General features: G+C 39.6%; 1 protein-coding gene across 4 annotated transcripts in view; it reads left to right on the forward strand.

Moving 5' to 3' along the window:
- The first annotated feature begins 493 nt into the window (after positions 1–493).
- Positions 494–13,402, forward strand: part of LOC130571535 (chemokine-like protein TAFA-1) — a 129,881-nt gene continuing 116,972 nt past the window's right edge. For 2 of the 4 annotated variants that reach the window (XR_008965100.1, XR_008965101.1), the window contains exons 1-2: positions 497–1,252; positions 3,118–3,255. Coding sequence is in view for 2 of the 4 variants with exons in the window: in XM_057362578.1 (XP_057218561.1) it covers positions 3,132–3,255 (124 nt within the window). In the remaining 2 variants the exon portion in view is untranslated. Of the gene's footprint in view, positions 1,253–3,117; positions 3,256–13,402 lie in introns of those variants that run through there. The other 2 variants (XM_057362578.1, XM_057362579.1) reach the window with 2 other exon arrangements.

Raw genomic sequence — 13,402 nt, forward strand, 5'->3', positions numbered from 1 at the left:
AGATTTGCTTTGCCTACGTTTTACATCCCAGTTGCCCCCCGTAGAGACAGCGGTTGCTCTTGTTAATACATCATAGGTGCATGCTGTTAGAAACAAAGATCTTTCAAAATGTATAAATTCATAAATATCTGAATCAAAATGATTCAAACCACGAGCTCCAAAACGATGTCAAATCAAAACAAACACCGAATACCTACAACACCACCGAGCACGCATAAATGGGACAACTGTTTCTCTGTGCCAGCCGTGCCAGCTGCAACTTTTTTCTGGCAACACTCAACAACCAGCAAGAGCCGAGCACGACACAGAGAGCCATTTAGATTGTACAAACAGGCAAAGAAACACAGCAGCAATCTTTGGATAATGAGATGATTACTAACGCAGCTGCGGACACCCTTCTATTAAAAGCACACTGAGCAGATTTCACTCTCTCTCTTCAAACCCTTCAAGATAATGTAGAATTGAGGAAGCATATTGCAAAATTAACTCTAGTCTTACTTCGCCTGCAGTCACACAGACACACACACACAAGGCACTAGGTTATATCAACACTAGGTGCTGTTGCGTCCAGCTACAGTGGGCAGTCTTGCTTTAAGGCATGCGATGCCTCTCCTTTCCTCTCCCACTCGCGAGGCGTATTGTCATACACACAAACACGCCTGCACTCACATTGGCACACGCACACCAGTCAGTGGGAAGAGGAGAGACTCGTACTGAGTGGCTTCTCAATGGGAGGAAAGAGAGGAGACACGGAGAGAGCAAGCACGTGAGAGAGAGAGAGTGAAAGCGTGCTACACAGAAGTGCCGTCGCGTGCGCTGGAGCCTCCGTCTGTTTGCCAAAAGTGAAGAGGGAAATTAGCTTGTGATCTTTCAGAAGAAGCATTACCTTCAGAGAAGAGAGAGAGCGGGAGGCTGAGGAATAGGAAGAATGTTGCTTCTGTGGTGAAGTAAATGTGACATGTCAAGCTGCTCCTCTCAAATCCAAGCTAGTTTCTGACGTTTCACGGCTCCGAGGGGAGAATTTGGTGTTGGGTGCTTGACTGTGTTCAGAGGATTGCTGGAAGACTTACGACAAGCGGGAAACAAGGGCAGGAGAAGGGCTCATCTTCTTTTTAGTTTGATCCGAACAGGAACTTTGCTGGGGAGCTCTTTCCCGAGAGCATGGATGGATATGTGACAATGTTTGTCTGAGGATTTTTATAGGAACGTTTAACGCACATTTCTTTGGCATTCTCCTGATCACATCGCACAGGTAAGACTAGGTGTGAGCATTTTATCACATTCAAATGAAAGAGAAAGCCAGTTTGACCAGATGTGACGGTGAGTGTCTCTCGGCACAGGTGTGCACATTTTGGAGATGGCAAACTAATTCGAAGGTGACACATGCATGCATTTGCAAAAATTCCGTATATTACGAATTAGTACATATCTGTTATGTTTGGGTTGATTATACAGATGCTTGCTTGCTGATCAACGATGATGAGAGTTATCTGTAGGTTCAGTAAGGGGAGATTTGATATAGAATTTTCCTGTCAATGCTTTCTAAGCTCAGTGCTACTGTTACATCACAGGTGCAAATAAAACATTCAACATTTTACTTTAATAATGTAGAATGTATTTTGTACAAATACCTAACAGTCTATCTGTCATACAGATGTTCAAACACATTAAAAGCATTAAAAGACGAAGGATTTTAAACCTACCTCGCGTTTTTACAGAACTCGTACTTGTGAACCCGCACAGGATGTATTATTATAACTGTTGTTAACAATTTATCTTGTTATTAAATATCGCGGCTGCGTGCCGAGAACCGGGAATATTCTGCGGTGATGCGCGCAGGTGTGTCCGCGCGAGCGCGTGTGGAGCGCAATGGGACGGTCACGAGGACGCGGATCATAAAGTAAATAAGTAATTTATCGCCTCAACGCGGGTGATTTATTATCTCAGTGTAATAATTAGGCGATAGATCGCGCCATTAAGCATCTGCTCTATAAAAACTCCCGGCATTTCAAACATCATCATCATGAAGGCGTGACAAATAAGTACTGCACGTTTAATATCCACATATGCCACAGAACGCGTGGCATCAGTCATTAAGATGACCTCTTTATATCCGATATTGATTATTTCCAGCATGTGTCTTAAAAGATCATCAGTCTCTTCTGCGTATTAATAGACTCGCTTGAATGCGTAAAATCTTTATACCTCACTGTGTTCAAGAAGAGACAGTTTAAGTTTGCGCGGCAGCGTGCCAGTCACAGAGAACAGTAGTCTAGTCCTCTGGGAACAGCTCACATTTCCACAAAACTGCGGATTAAGACGGCTTTAGCGGGGGAAAGGAGACTACAATGTGCTGTTAATAATTATATGCTTCATTCTGAGCTCGATGAATATTCATTGGACATTTCAATGTCATTTGAGGGTACGCTGAGTGATTCTCCTGTCAGCTTGAAGGGTGCAAGATAACTCCAATGTGCCATCCATTAATTAAACACTGTTTGCCATTTAAAGTGATGGAGATGTTGGGATGTTTGCCATTTAGGACGACGCTGCTGTCGAGTGATTTCAAAGTGTTAATACTGTTACAGATTTCAGCTTTGTGCTTGTGATTTTAATTCGGAAAGTTGAGAACTTTTAACTAGAAGTTTGCATGCTTATGTAAGTTAATTTGAGGTGAAACCACGTTGTTTACTTTTCTTTTTTCCTATTTTGTAAATAATTGTTTTGTTTATCTATTATTAGAGACATATTTGCGTCTTACATAAATGCATTTATGAGGGAGCTCGTTGAATTTGCGTTGCTGTTTCACAGTCATATACAGTACAGGTTATGCATTGGTTATGAGGGCACTAATCATTAACTAATGCAAATAGGGCTGGTTCCCTATAGATTAATTAGTTTGTTTTAATAAGTGCTAGTGATCAGCCATAGACTGCCTGAAGTGGTTGATTATCTCTAAAGCAATAATAAATCTTGTCATACTTTAATAATGCAGTGCAGTGCCATGTTTACATCAAAATAAATGTGTAAGAAAATATTATTGCAATAATTCTTGGTGATGGGTGTCAGATAGAATAAACATTTGCTTTTATCTTTTGTGTTCGTTTTGTTTTCTAGCCAGCGCTCCTGCCATGTCCTGGTTCCTCGGTCTGTGGATAAGTGTCAGCTGCCTACTGCTCTGCCACGCCACTTTGTACGAGACCATCCAACAGCATCATGTGACCCATCCAGGCCGCAATGCCATACAGATTCTCGGTCAGTTTCTTGTTTTATATACTTTGTGCCTGAGTATGGTTCTTTGTTCTCTTGGTTTGGAGTGTTTAATCTTGCTGTTTGGATGATGATGTTGTACAGAGCTCTTTATTAAACCCTGCTGGGTTTGTTGATCGATACCTCACACCGTAAGGTCACAAATTTCACACAGTTCCATGTGATCGCAAGCGATGCTCATAACTGCATTTGAAACGCTTACAGAACTTTGTGCTAGGTAAAGAGTCATAATGTGCTTTATCCTCTTCTCCTGAAACCACGTGCAGTTCTCTGTGGATGAATGCGTAGGTACGAGCCCCACCTCAGTCGTGTTTATTCTTTACAAGAGATTTGTGTAAAAATCCCCCCTCTACCAGCCCAGAACGCTTTGTTCTTGCTTTTCCACGAGTGACTTGTTAAGGGTTTTGGATCATGAGAATCCTTATCCAGACGGCAGCAGCACAAGTCTGCCGTTTGTGTGTGTGTGAGACAGGCTTGGGGCTAAACTCTCCTATCAGTATGCCTTGAATACGAGCAGCTTTGATCACAGAAGCTCTGGTGGAAATGACGATTTACGTCTATCGCCCGCTCTATGGAAGTATTGAGCACTTAAGTACACTTTCGCTGCGGGGGCCAGAGGAAGAGAGACAGCAAGTATGCAACGAAGTATGCAAATGACAGCGTTGTGGCGCATGCTTTCACGCCGAAGCTAAGAAACTCGAAAGCAATTTAATGTTGTGCAAGACAGATAACTGCATGCTCGATTAATATTTGCAATATTAATATTAATATTTGTGTTTTGTTTAAACTGTTCAAATGCTTTTATCTAGTGATTGACAATAATATTATTTTACTGAGAAATTGGTTCACTTAATAATAATAAAACTCACATGTTTACTTCCACGCTGTTCCAACTCTGTATGATTTTCTGTTTTCTGTCAAGCATTAAAGGAGTTATTTATAACCGATTTTATAAGCTGCTCTTTTTTTGCATGGAATATGAATGGCGACCACAGCTGTAAAACTGGAATTTCAATAAAAGTTTTATTCAATACTTGTATAATGCATTTACTGTATGATGCTGTTTGTGTGGAACAAATCTAGTCGGTGATTTAGGTTTGGATGCATAAATACTGGCAGAATTTTCAATTGAAGAAATGCATTTTATTATTTATAGCTGATCAGCAGTTAAAGAACGTTAACTTTCTTTTAAATTTTACTGTCCTAAAGGGTGCAATATGGACACACGCTTCATATCTCACAAAGCACTTGAACTCATTAATCCAATACAAGCGCGAGCAAGAAAAGTGCAAGGAACGTCAGAAAGACCCCACTGAATTTTTAACGTCGGGCTTCCAGGTTTTTATCCAGAGCATGGTGCCAAAAGATGTACAAGCAAGAGCTTGCCCCATATAAGTGTTTTGTGAATAATTTAAGTGGTCGGCTAACCAACAAAGAGTCAACCCCCACTCCACAGCATATAGGAAAAGTTAGACACGTTGTGTGAGAAATCACATACCTGTATATGGTGTTGGGAACTCTTATTTAGCCGAATTACTTGCATATATAGTCGTTTGGTAGATTTTCAGGTGTCCAGGTAGATGATTAGAGACTTTTTCTTCTGGGAGACTTTTTTACATAATCAAGAGTGGCTCTATGACCTCTTAGTTGTTGTTGTGTTTTTTTCCCTATGGCTTTAGGGGCCACGATGTGGCTAATTTTGGCTAATTCGTATGAATTTGTGCGATACCATATTGTTTTTTTAGTTATCGTACGTTTTTGTACGATTCACAACGTGAACGTATGAATTCATACGAATCAACCACCTCGTATACTCTAAAAAAAGCACCAAGATATGGTTCTATATAGCACTTAAAGTGGTTCCCCTATGATTACGATACAAGAACCACTTTTAGTGCTATATAGCACCGTGAGATCAGATTGAAATATCTGGTCACCATCCACTTTCATTGTTTGTAAGAAAGACGCTTTTTGGTAAACTGTGCCTTTAAATCTTTGTGTACGGTTGTAATGGTTTGATAATTCTACACCTGTTAGATGAACCAGACTTTTAATGGAGCCTTTAATACGATTCCTTTATAATGACGTAGGTGCAAAGGCATGGAACAGGGTAATTAGATGTCATCTGAGCTCACTGAGCCTTCCCATAATACCCTAGTTTTGTTGCTAACCCAGTCAACAATCTTTTAAAGCTGCTTGTATTGGCAGCATTGTTAATTGACTTTTCTAATGTCAGATCTGCAGGCATCTAGCTTCAATCTCAGCTGACTGTGTGCGTACTTTGAAGAATGATGTCTAGATTAAACTGGTAGAGTAGAGTAAACTCGTATGATGAGGAGTTTTGATGAATGTTTCCTTTAATGAGACATCTGTTGCTTTGAAAATACTTTATCTCATGAGAAAAGAAGAATGAACTGTGCTTCGATGTCTACTATTATAAGTGGGTATAAAGCACATAGAAAAGTTAGAAATGACTATAGCTTTGTGCATATTTTAAACCGAATATAAAGAGCATTTGAAGAGATTGAAGCTGCTGTGTCTTAGTAATATCTAAAGTCTGTTTAACTTTCATATGTATTTATTTTTTCATTTTCTTGTTTTAGCTTTTATTTTTTATTACTTTGATTCTCTGTAACTAGTAAATAAAAAAACACTTACTGTTTATCACTAATATCACATAAGGCCATCAATGTGATAATCACTTGGACCATTTCGTGGAAACTATGATTACTCTTAAATTAAAATTGATTTTGTAATTCTGAAAGCATCCCTAGTTTGAGAAGACCTTTTATTATAAATAGATTTGCCTGGAGAGAGAGCTAACATTTGAATTTTTTCTTCCTTGCCCCCTTTTCTCCACGGCGCTATTATCCGGCAATCAAAGCCTATTAAAACAAGTATCCGAGATTAAAAATGAGAGTGGGTTAAGGAAAGCAGAGCATGATTCATTTTGAAAAGCTGTCATTATTTATTTAACTGTGAAACACCCCCTCCGATGATATTGAGGACAAACACTTTATACCAATGCCAAAAATGCGTCAAAACCCAGATATGAGAGGACAGCACGTATTACTTTATGGTTTAGACAGGAGGGTTTCAGCTTAACCGGGAGCAATTGTATTTCCATAATTAAGGTGGAGGTTTAAGTGCCTGAGCCAAAATCTTTTGTAAATGGTGAGATGTGTCTAGTGTCAAACTGATGTCTCTGGCACGGAAAAGATGTTCAAGGAAGACAGTAATCTCTCTCCGTTCTCTGTAAATCACCATTTATTATTTAAGACAAACTCAAGATGGAAATGTAATTTTAGGAACATTGTGCTGAATATTGGTTATTCGTGTTGGGAGAGCCTTAATTGATCAGGGAAGAAACTTGCTGTTGATGAAACAGAACTTATTGAATTTTTGTTTACCTTTAGGTGTGGTAATATATTAAACTGAGAAATTGTTTTTGCCAAACTCTGTTGTAGTGGTTAGTGCATGTTCTCCTAAAGCATTGTGTTGTGGTCCTTGCGCAGCTTTTAGTCCAGGTTGAGATATATTTCTCTCCTTACTAAAGTGGCAAAAATAACCAAAATTTAAAGAGATAGTTTACTCACCCTCTTGTCATTTCAAACCTTTATGGCGGTACTCATCGACCTCCATTGGTTTTGTGTATGTGCAATAGAAGTCATTGGGTACCGGAATTGTTCGGTTACTAACATTCTTCAAAATATCTTCTTTGTGTTCTGCAGAAGAAAGAAAGTCATACAGGTTTAAAATGACGAGAGGGTGCATAAATGATCCCAGAATTTTCATTTTCGGGTGAACTTTCCCCTTAAAGGAATACGTTTATCTGTTGATGCTACGAATCCATAACCTCTGTGGTCAGCTTTAGCAATACAGTTAACTGGATCATTATACGGCTTTGGATGATGGATACAGTAGCTGTCAGGTCAGAGGTGTTCTCTGTACAAGTGTAATCCTCCATGCATTTCAGGCATTTCACAATACTGCTGAAATCGGCTTACCTCCTATAACAGGAACTTGACTTGAATACTAAAATGGATTTGGTAGCTTTAGATTCCCCCTCCCATTTTTTGAGAAACGACCCAAAAACCCTTCCCCCGTCACAGCTGAGGCTTATATTGAGTAACGAGTTGAGTCGCTCCACTGCTCCATCACCTGTTCAGGCAACGGCTCCAAGACGTCCGCATCCCATGAGTCCATGCAGGACGGGCCCCCGCTCCACTCTCAGCCGAGATTGATGGCGGTCCGATTCCGGGCAGCCAATTCTGGTCTCTCAAGAAATAACCCACTACATTGACAGATGAGCAGAATGTGACATGACACAATCCCAGGCTGCAGTGCTTCTCCCCCACCTCACTCCTTCTCGGCCTGGACCGATCTGGGTTTGGCCAGGTACGCCGGCTGCAGGCATTCTGCTGAATTTTTTCCCGGTCTGCCAGAGCCGTAGCCCAGCAACAGAGAGAGCAACTTGCTTCATCTCTTTTCTCATTTATTTTCTATGCTTTCAGAAAGCTCCCAGGAATGTGAATTACCAATATAAAAGAAGCAGGTCGGGTCGTGGTTTGGTTTTATTCATAGTTGTATGCTTGCGCAACAAATAGCGACGGCAGATTATAAATCAGATTTTCTCCTGTTTGCTCGCGTCACATTGTTAAACATCTGTTAACAGCCCAAATGAAATTGAACCAGGTGCTGGCGCATACGTTACGCCGCTATCGTAGCACAGCATCATGTGTGTAATCTTTATTGGACCCTGTAGGTCTTGTGAAAGCTCCGTCTGGAAGTAAAACCTTGTCAAGGTCAGGAATTTGATCATGCAGACATCCGAGTCAAAATGAAGAGACATTAATGGCCGATACTGTTACTCTGAGCGACAGGGCATATTTCACTTAAATTCACATGCTTATCTTAACTTTTCTCTGTGCGTGCTCTAAGTGATGCTTTGGTGTTAATGGTAAAATGCGAGAAATAATAATCAAATAAATATTAGAAAAATGTAATAACCCATGAGGTGGTGACTGCTCAGCCTTGAGATGAATAAACTAAAGTAAATAAATATTTTAAATGAACATAATTGAAAGAAAGACAGCGAATAAGCATGTCTAAAGAGGATTGAAATGCTCAATATAATGCTCAATAGCTGAATATTGAGTTTATTCTATTAATTCGCATGGTATTGTAAATAATTTAGCACCAGCTAAAATATTGCCTTAATAGACAGTCTCACTCTCTGCCTCACTAAATTTGTATTTTTAATGTGATTCATTGACCAAACACAAAATAAACTAAATGAAAAGACTTCTCCACTATAACATTAGTGAAAATCTGATCTTGTGACAGCCGTAGTCTCAACACTACTGTAGTCACTGGGGAACATATTGGAAATACTGTATACCGAAATGTTTCGTATTTTAAATGTCAAATTAAAAAGAAACAAATAAGATTCCGGACATTTAGGTCAATTTTTGACCTTGTTAAATTATTTGTATTAAAGGTGAATTGTTTTGCTTCCACTGAAACATTTCACTTAATTTTCTGTGCTAAAAATATAATTTGTAATAAAAACGTACAAAATCGTAGATGTAAATGTGCAATAGTTTGTGTCTGTAATTCGTAATTTTTGCATCTCTATCGCCATCATAAACATAGTTTTAAACAAAACCACAGGTTACTTTACATCCTTAGTCTTATCGTATGATGTCATCAATGATGTCATGAACTGACACTTGCCACTAAATCCGACCCAATAGCTCAATTTATAAAGTCATTATTATAAGCTTACCGTTGTGAATGCACATTGTGGTATAGAGACACTGTCAATCACTGATTTTTACATATTTGCTTAATAGCATATTTTTCGTTATTTTTAATTTAAAAAAGTTACAGGTTGTAGCTTTAAAAGACACATTTTCTTTAGTCACATTAATAATGACAGATTCAACAAAGGCTCGCTTTGGAAAATAACAGAGTTGAAGTGTTTGTGTGTGGCTGTTTTATTGTGAATTAATCTGATTAATTTCACGCCTACTTTTAATTGTGGCAAACTAATTAGAAGGGGGAATTGATGACATAAAGCCAAATTCAATTAAATGCAGCTCGCTGGAATGGCGTAGTAATCTGATTTCTTAGCAAATTGGATGAAGGAGAGGCTGGAATGATCCACACTCAAACCGTCAGTTTTCGTCTTATGCAAAACATACTCTGTACAGTTATCGGAATGATGTACACATTGTCTCGTAGTAACTAGTATGGTTGTCAAGGGTGGTGTTAAACTGATTGCTTTGATAAAGTTCATTTGTTTCATGATGAAAGTGACGTTTTTTTAAAAAGGGCTAATTATTTCATAATCGGGCCGGTAAAATTCACGCTCATAGATTCTTTCTTTTCTCTTTGCACATTACACACTTCCTGCTTTCCTTCCATCCCTCCAGACTTCCTTCTGTCTCGGGGCTTCCTTTCAGACTTTCAGAAATTTCTCCCTGACGTCTTCCCCGATGCCCTTCCCCCTCCTCCTCTTTCTCTGCCTCCTTTTTTCTCTCAATTTCCTCATCTCTATCTGGCCCTCAGACGATTTGTCATGGATCAGATGAGACAATTTGTCATGGATTAGTGCTCTTAACTGTGTGTGTGATAGTAAAGGCAGTCAGTGGAAAAGCTGAAGAATCCCATTACAGTTCTTTTTATGGTAGTGTGTACGTGTGTGTGCACTTGCATGTACAGACGTGTTCGTCTGAGCGAGGGGAAGCAGAACTGGCATCGTATACAGACCTTCACACATCTATTTCATACTATACAACTGCTGAATCAAGCGGAACTGTACGGGCAGGGATGTTTTATCACTGTATCAGACACAAGAGACCATTGTTATGCTACATGGTTTGCGTAGTTTTTGCGCCAGATTTTCCAAGCGACTTTACTGAACCTTTGCATGGAGCGCATGCTATGAACGCATTGTTTGGATTTCTGCTTCTTCATATTGGAAATATTTACAAATACAGGCGAAAAAATATAGCGTGACGCTATATCCGTAATCTTTCTCCTGGTGAGCGCATGCCGTTCACCAACAGCGAGATACGGCGATTATTCATATTTACAAAGCAAAACTGTCATTCAGAAGGATGCAGCATGGCGTGTGCATTAAAGGATTTCTTTACCAAGTGCAATGAGACGGAACAGGATTAGAGACCTGTTCTCTTATCTCAGCCTCCGTCTGTAAATAAGGTGGGCATTGAGGCTCACTCCATCATCGCAGGCTTATTCAAACCATCTCGATATGATTGCACACATGTTATAGTCGTCCCGCTCTTTCTCAGAAATGAACGAGCACGCACACACACCCAGATCATCGTGGAAGAGCTTCATCTGTAATTCGTGCCAGAGACTTGATGGCATTTGCATTTTAGCATTTAGATTTAATTACATGCGCTAATTACGGCTGAATCTGACTCACATCTTTGTTTGGCCCCGCGGTTGAATTCTTAGAAGCGCTTTCTGATACCAATTTAGGAAAATGGAATTTTTGGAATGAGAAGCGGAGATATGGAGCCGCAGTACGGCCTGACCGGTCAGTGCTTCCGTTAAGTCAAGTGATCCCAAACACCGAATTAGAATACATGAGCCATGTGAAATTAATCTCAACCCACAAATCATAGCAGCTTTGAGTGAGCGACACAAAAAAAGCTGCTATGAATTTTGATTAGAGTCTACCACTACCATCTAAATTCTGTTATTTATGTTCGAGTGCACAAGCATGATGTTAATATAAAGACCGTTCTGTTCAGCATTGTTCCAAATGTGGGGATCTGCTTAGTATGTTCTGCCCTCTTGTATAGTGGAAATTCATAGGTGACCAGTGTCTCCACACTGGAGACTTAACTCACAGTTTAAGTTGAATAGGCATATTTTCATTGGTATATTTGTAACTGCATGATACTCTTAAGACCTGTTTACACCCAGGAAGATAACCGTAGAGTTTTTTAAAGAGATTTTACAGTGTACAACACAAAAACAGCATATTGGGTGCGATAGTCATTTCTAATTACTCGGAACTGTTTTACTGATACTTTTCAGATTTACGTTAATGTTTTTTTCATTAACACTGTCCACACAGATTTTCACAATGCATTCTGGGATTGCAGATAGCTGCCTACTTTTTGAACCATCTTTGCTTCGGAACTGTACCTACACTCTTAAAAACAAAGGTGCTTAAAAGGTTCTTTGATGCCATAGAAGAACCATTTTTGGTTCCACAATGAATAAAGAACCACCTCTTTCTTACTTTTTTATAATCTGAAGAACCTTTTTTGCCACAAAGAACCTTTTTTGATACAGAAAGGTTCTTCAGATGTTAAAGGTTAAATAAGAATTTAACCCGTTTGGCATCTGATATTTTTCAGCTAAAAATTCGTTTTGTGTGGTCAAGGGGTCTTAAAGGTACAATGCGGGATGTTTTGTACCTTACGTAATGAAAAGTTATGTTTTTATTACCTTAGAATAAACCAGTTGTATCTACATAGGGAGCGGGCCTATCTACATGGAATTTGTTATGTTGCGCAGCCATGTTTTGTACAGTAAGCTCTAATGGACAAACAGCTCTACAGAGCGCGTTTCGTATATGTTGGTCTTCTTCGTGTGTTTTTTAGACGCAGCTTGCGTCATCACTGAGTTGAAGATGCACAAAGTAGTAAGTCGTAGTACGGAGAGGAGGAGGAGGAGTCGTCGTCTAGCTGAAGCAATTGATTGTTCTGTCTTAGAAGTTTTGATAAAATGGAGGACCATGCGTATTGTGCACAAGAGCCGACAGAGCGTGAATCTCCGTCGTCAAAGAAGCACAAACGTGATGCTGCCAGACGAATTAGAGACAAACGGCGGCAGAAATCCAGGATAAACATCGGTGTATCTATTACCAGATGGAAGGCACTGTTGAAAGACAAATGTTTTCAAGGCGACGCCGAAGTTGCCTGTTTTCTGCTAGACTGGTAAGATAATTCAACATTTTCAATGTTTCCACTTTTTCAATGTTTACCGAACAACTGTTTTGTTGAAACGGTAACGTTAGCATTTTATACAAATGGCCATATAACCTCCGAATAATAATGTTTTTCCGTCCCTGCGGTACGTACTCCAGTTGTTCCTGACTTTACAAAGGGAGAGACAAACGTCTACTAACTTACACCTAACTGCCTATGTCGCTGTCAGATCAAACGCTTTGAACAGCGTTGCTATTTACGATTAGCTAACTTTAGTTACTTCACTACTCTCAGCGTGTACTAGATAGCACGCAAGAAATATATCTAATTATAGAATTGTAACAGTAACTTTCGCAATAGAATACATGTTAAATTATTTATTACGTTAATATATTGCCTTACCTTTGTAAAGAAACATCGTTGCTTGTATCACTGCTATCCGCTGTCTCAGTAGACATCTTTTTTTACTGTTGCGGCCACCGTCGTACTTCGAAAGGGAGATTCGTTGCAAAACTATAATACAACGCTAGTGGCCGCTGATTTTCAAGAACTGCGCCTTTAATGAAAGTGGGTAACAAATGCTTTGCCTAAACGATGGCGCATACTAGCATAGAACGAGTCTGAAGGTCTTGTTTCTGGGTCGTGGGTGTTTCCGTGAGACATGCAAAACTGACTGTTCAAAAATCTGAGGGGGCACATGCCCCTCTGTTTGAATGGGCATGACACCTCTGGTAGGGCTCATAAGAGCAACTAGCCCTCTGTCTAAACGTGGGAAATTTGCAGCAGTATGTACGTAGCTATAATGTTTTAAAATTGTACCTACATAGGGAACTCTCCACTGCAGGCTTGCAACAGAGCAATAGAGTTTCTTTGGATGGATGCTGCCACAGATGGATTGGACCAGTTGCACTTCAATATCTAATTTGTTCAGGAACTGTCAGAATTGATTATTTTAAATGTGGCACTTAAGCTGTAAACAATCTGTACATCCCTCAGTATCACGAGAGATGTGCTTCTCTTGTGTATCATGCACAAAATATACACCATAATTGTCAGTGATGTAGCGTACGGTCACAGAGCAGCTTACCATTTTCTTTCATTTTATTCCTTCCTTTGTATTTTTGTTTTCTTTGCAGTGAACTGTAAGTTTGACTAGA

This window comes from Triplophysa rosa, linkage group LG20 (assembly GCF_024868665.1).
Source record: "Triplophysa rosa linkage group LG20, Trosa_1v2, whole genome shotgun sequence".
In the NCBI taxonomy this organism is placed as follows: domain Eukaryota; kingdom Metazoa; phylum Chordata; class Actinopteri; order Cypriniformes; family Nemacheilidae; genus Triplophysa; species Triplophysa rosa.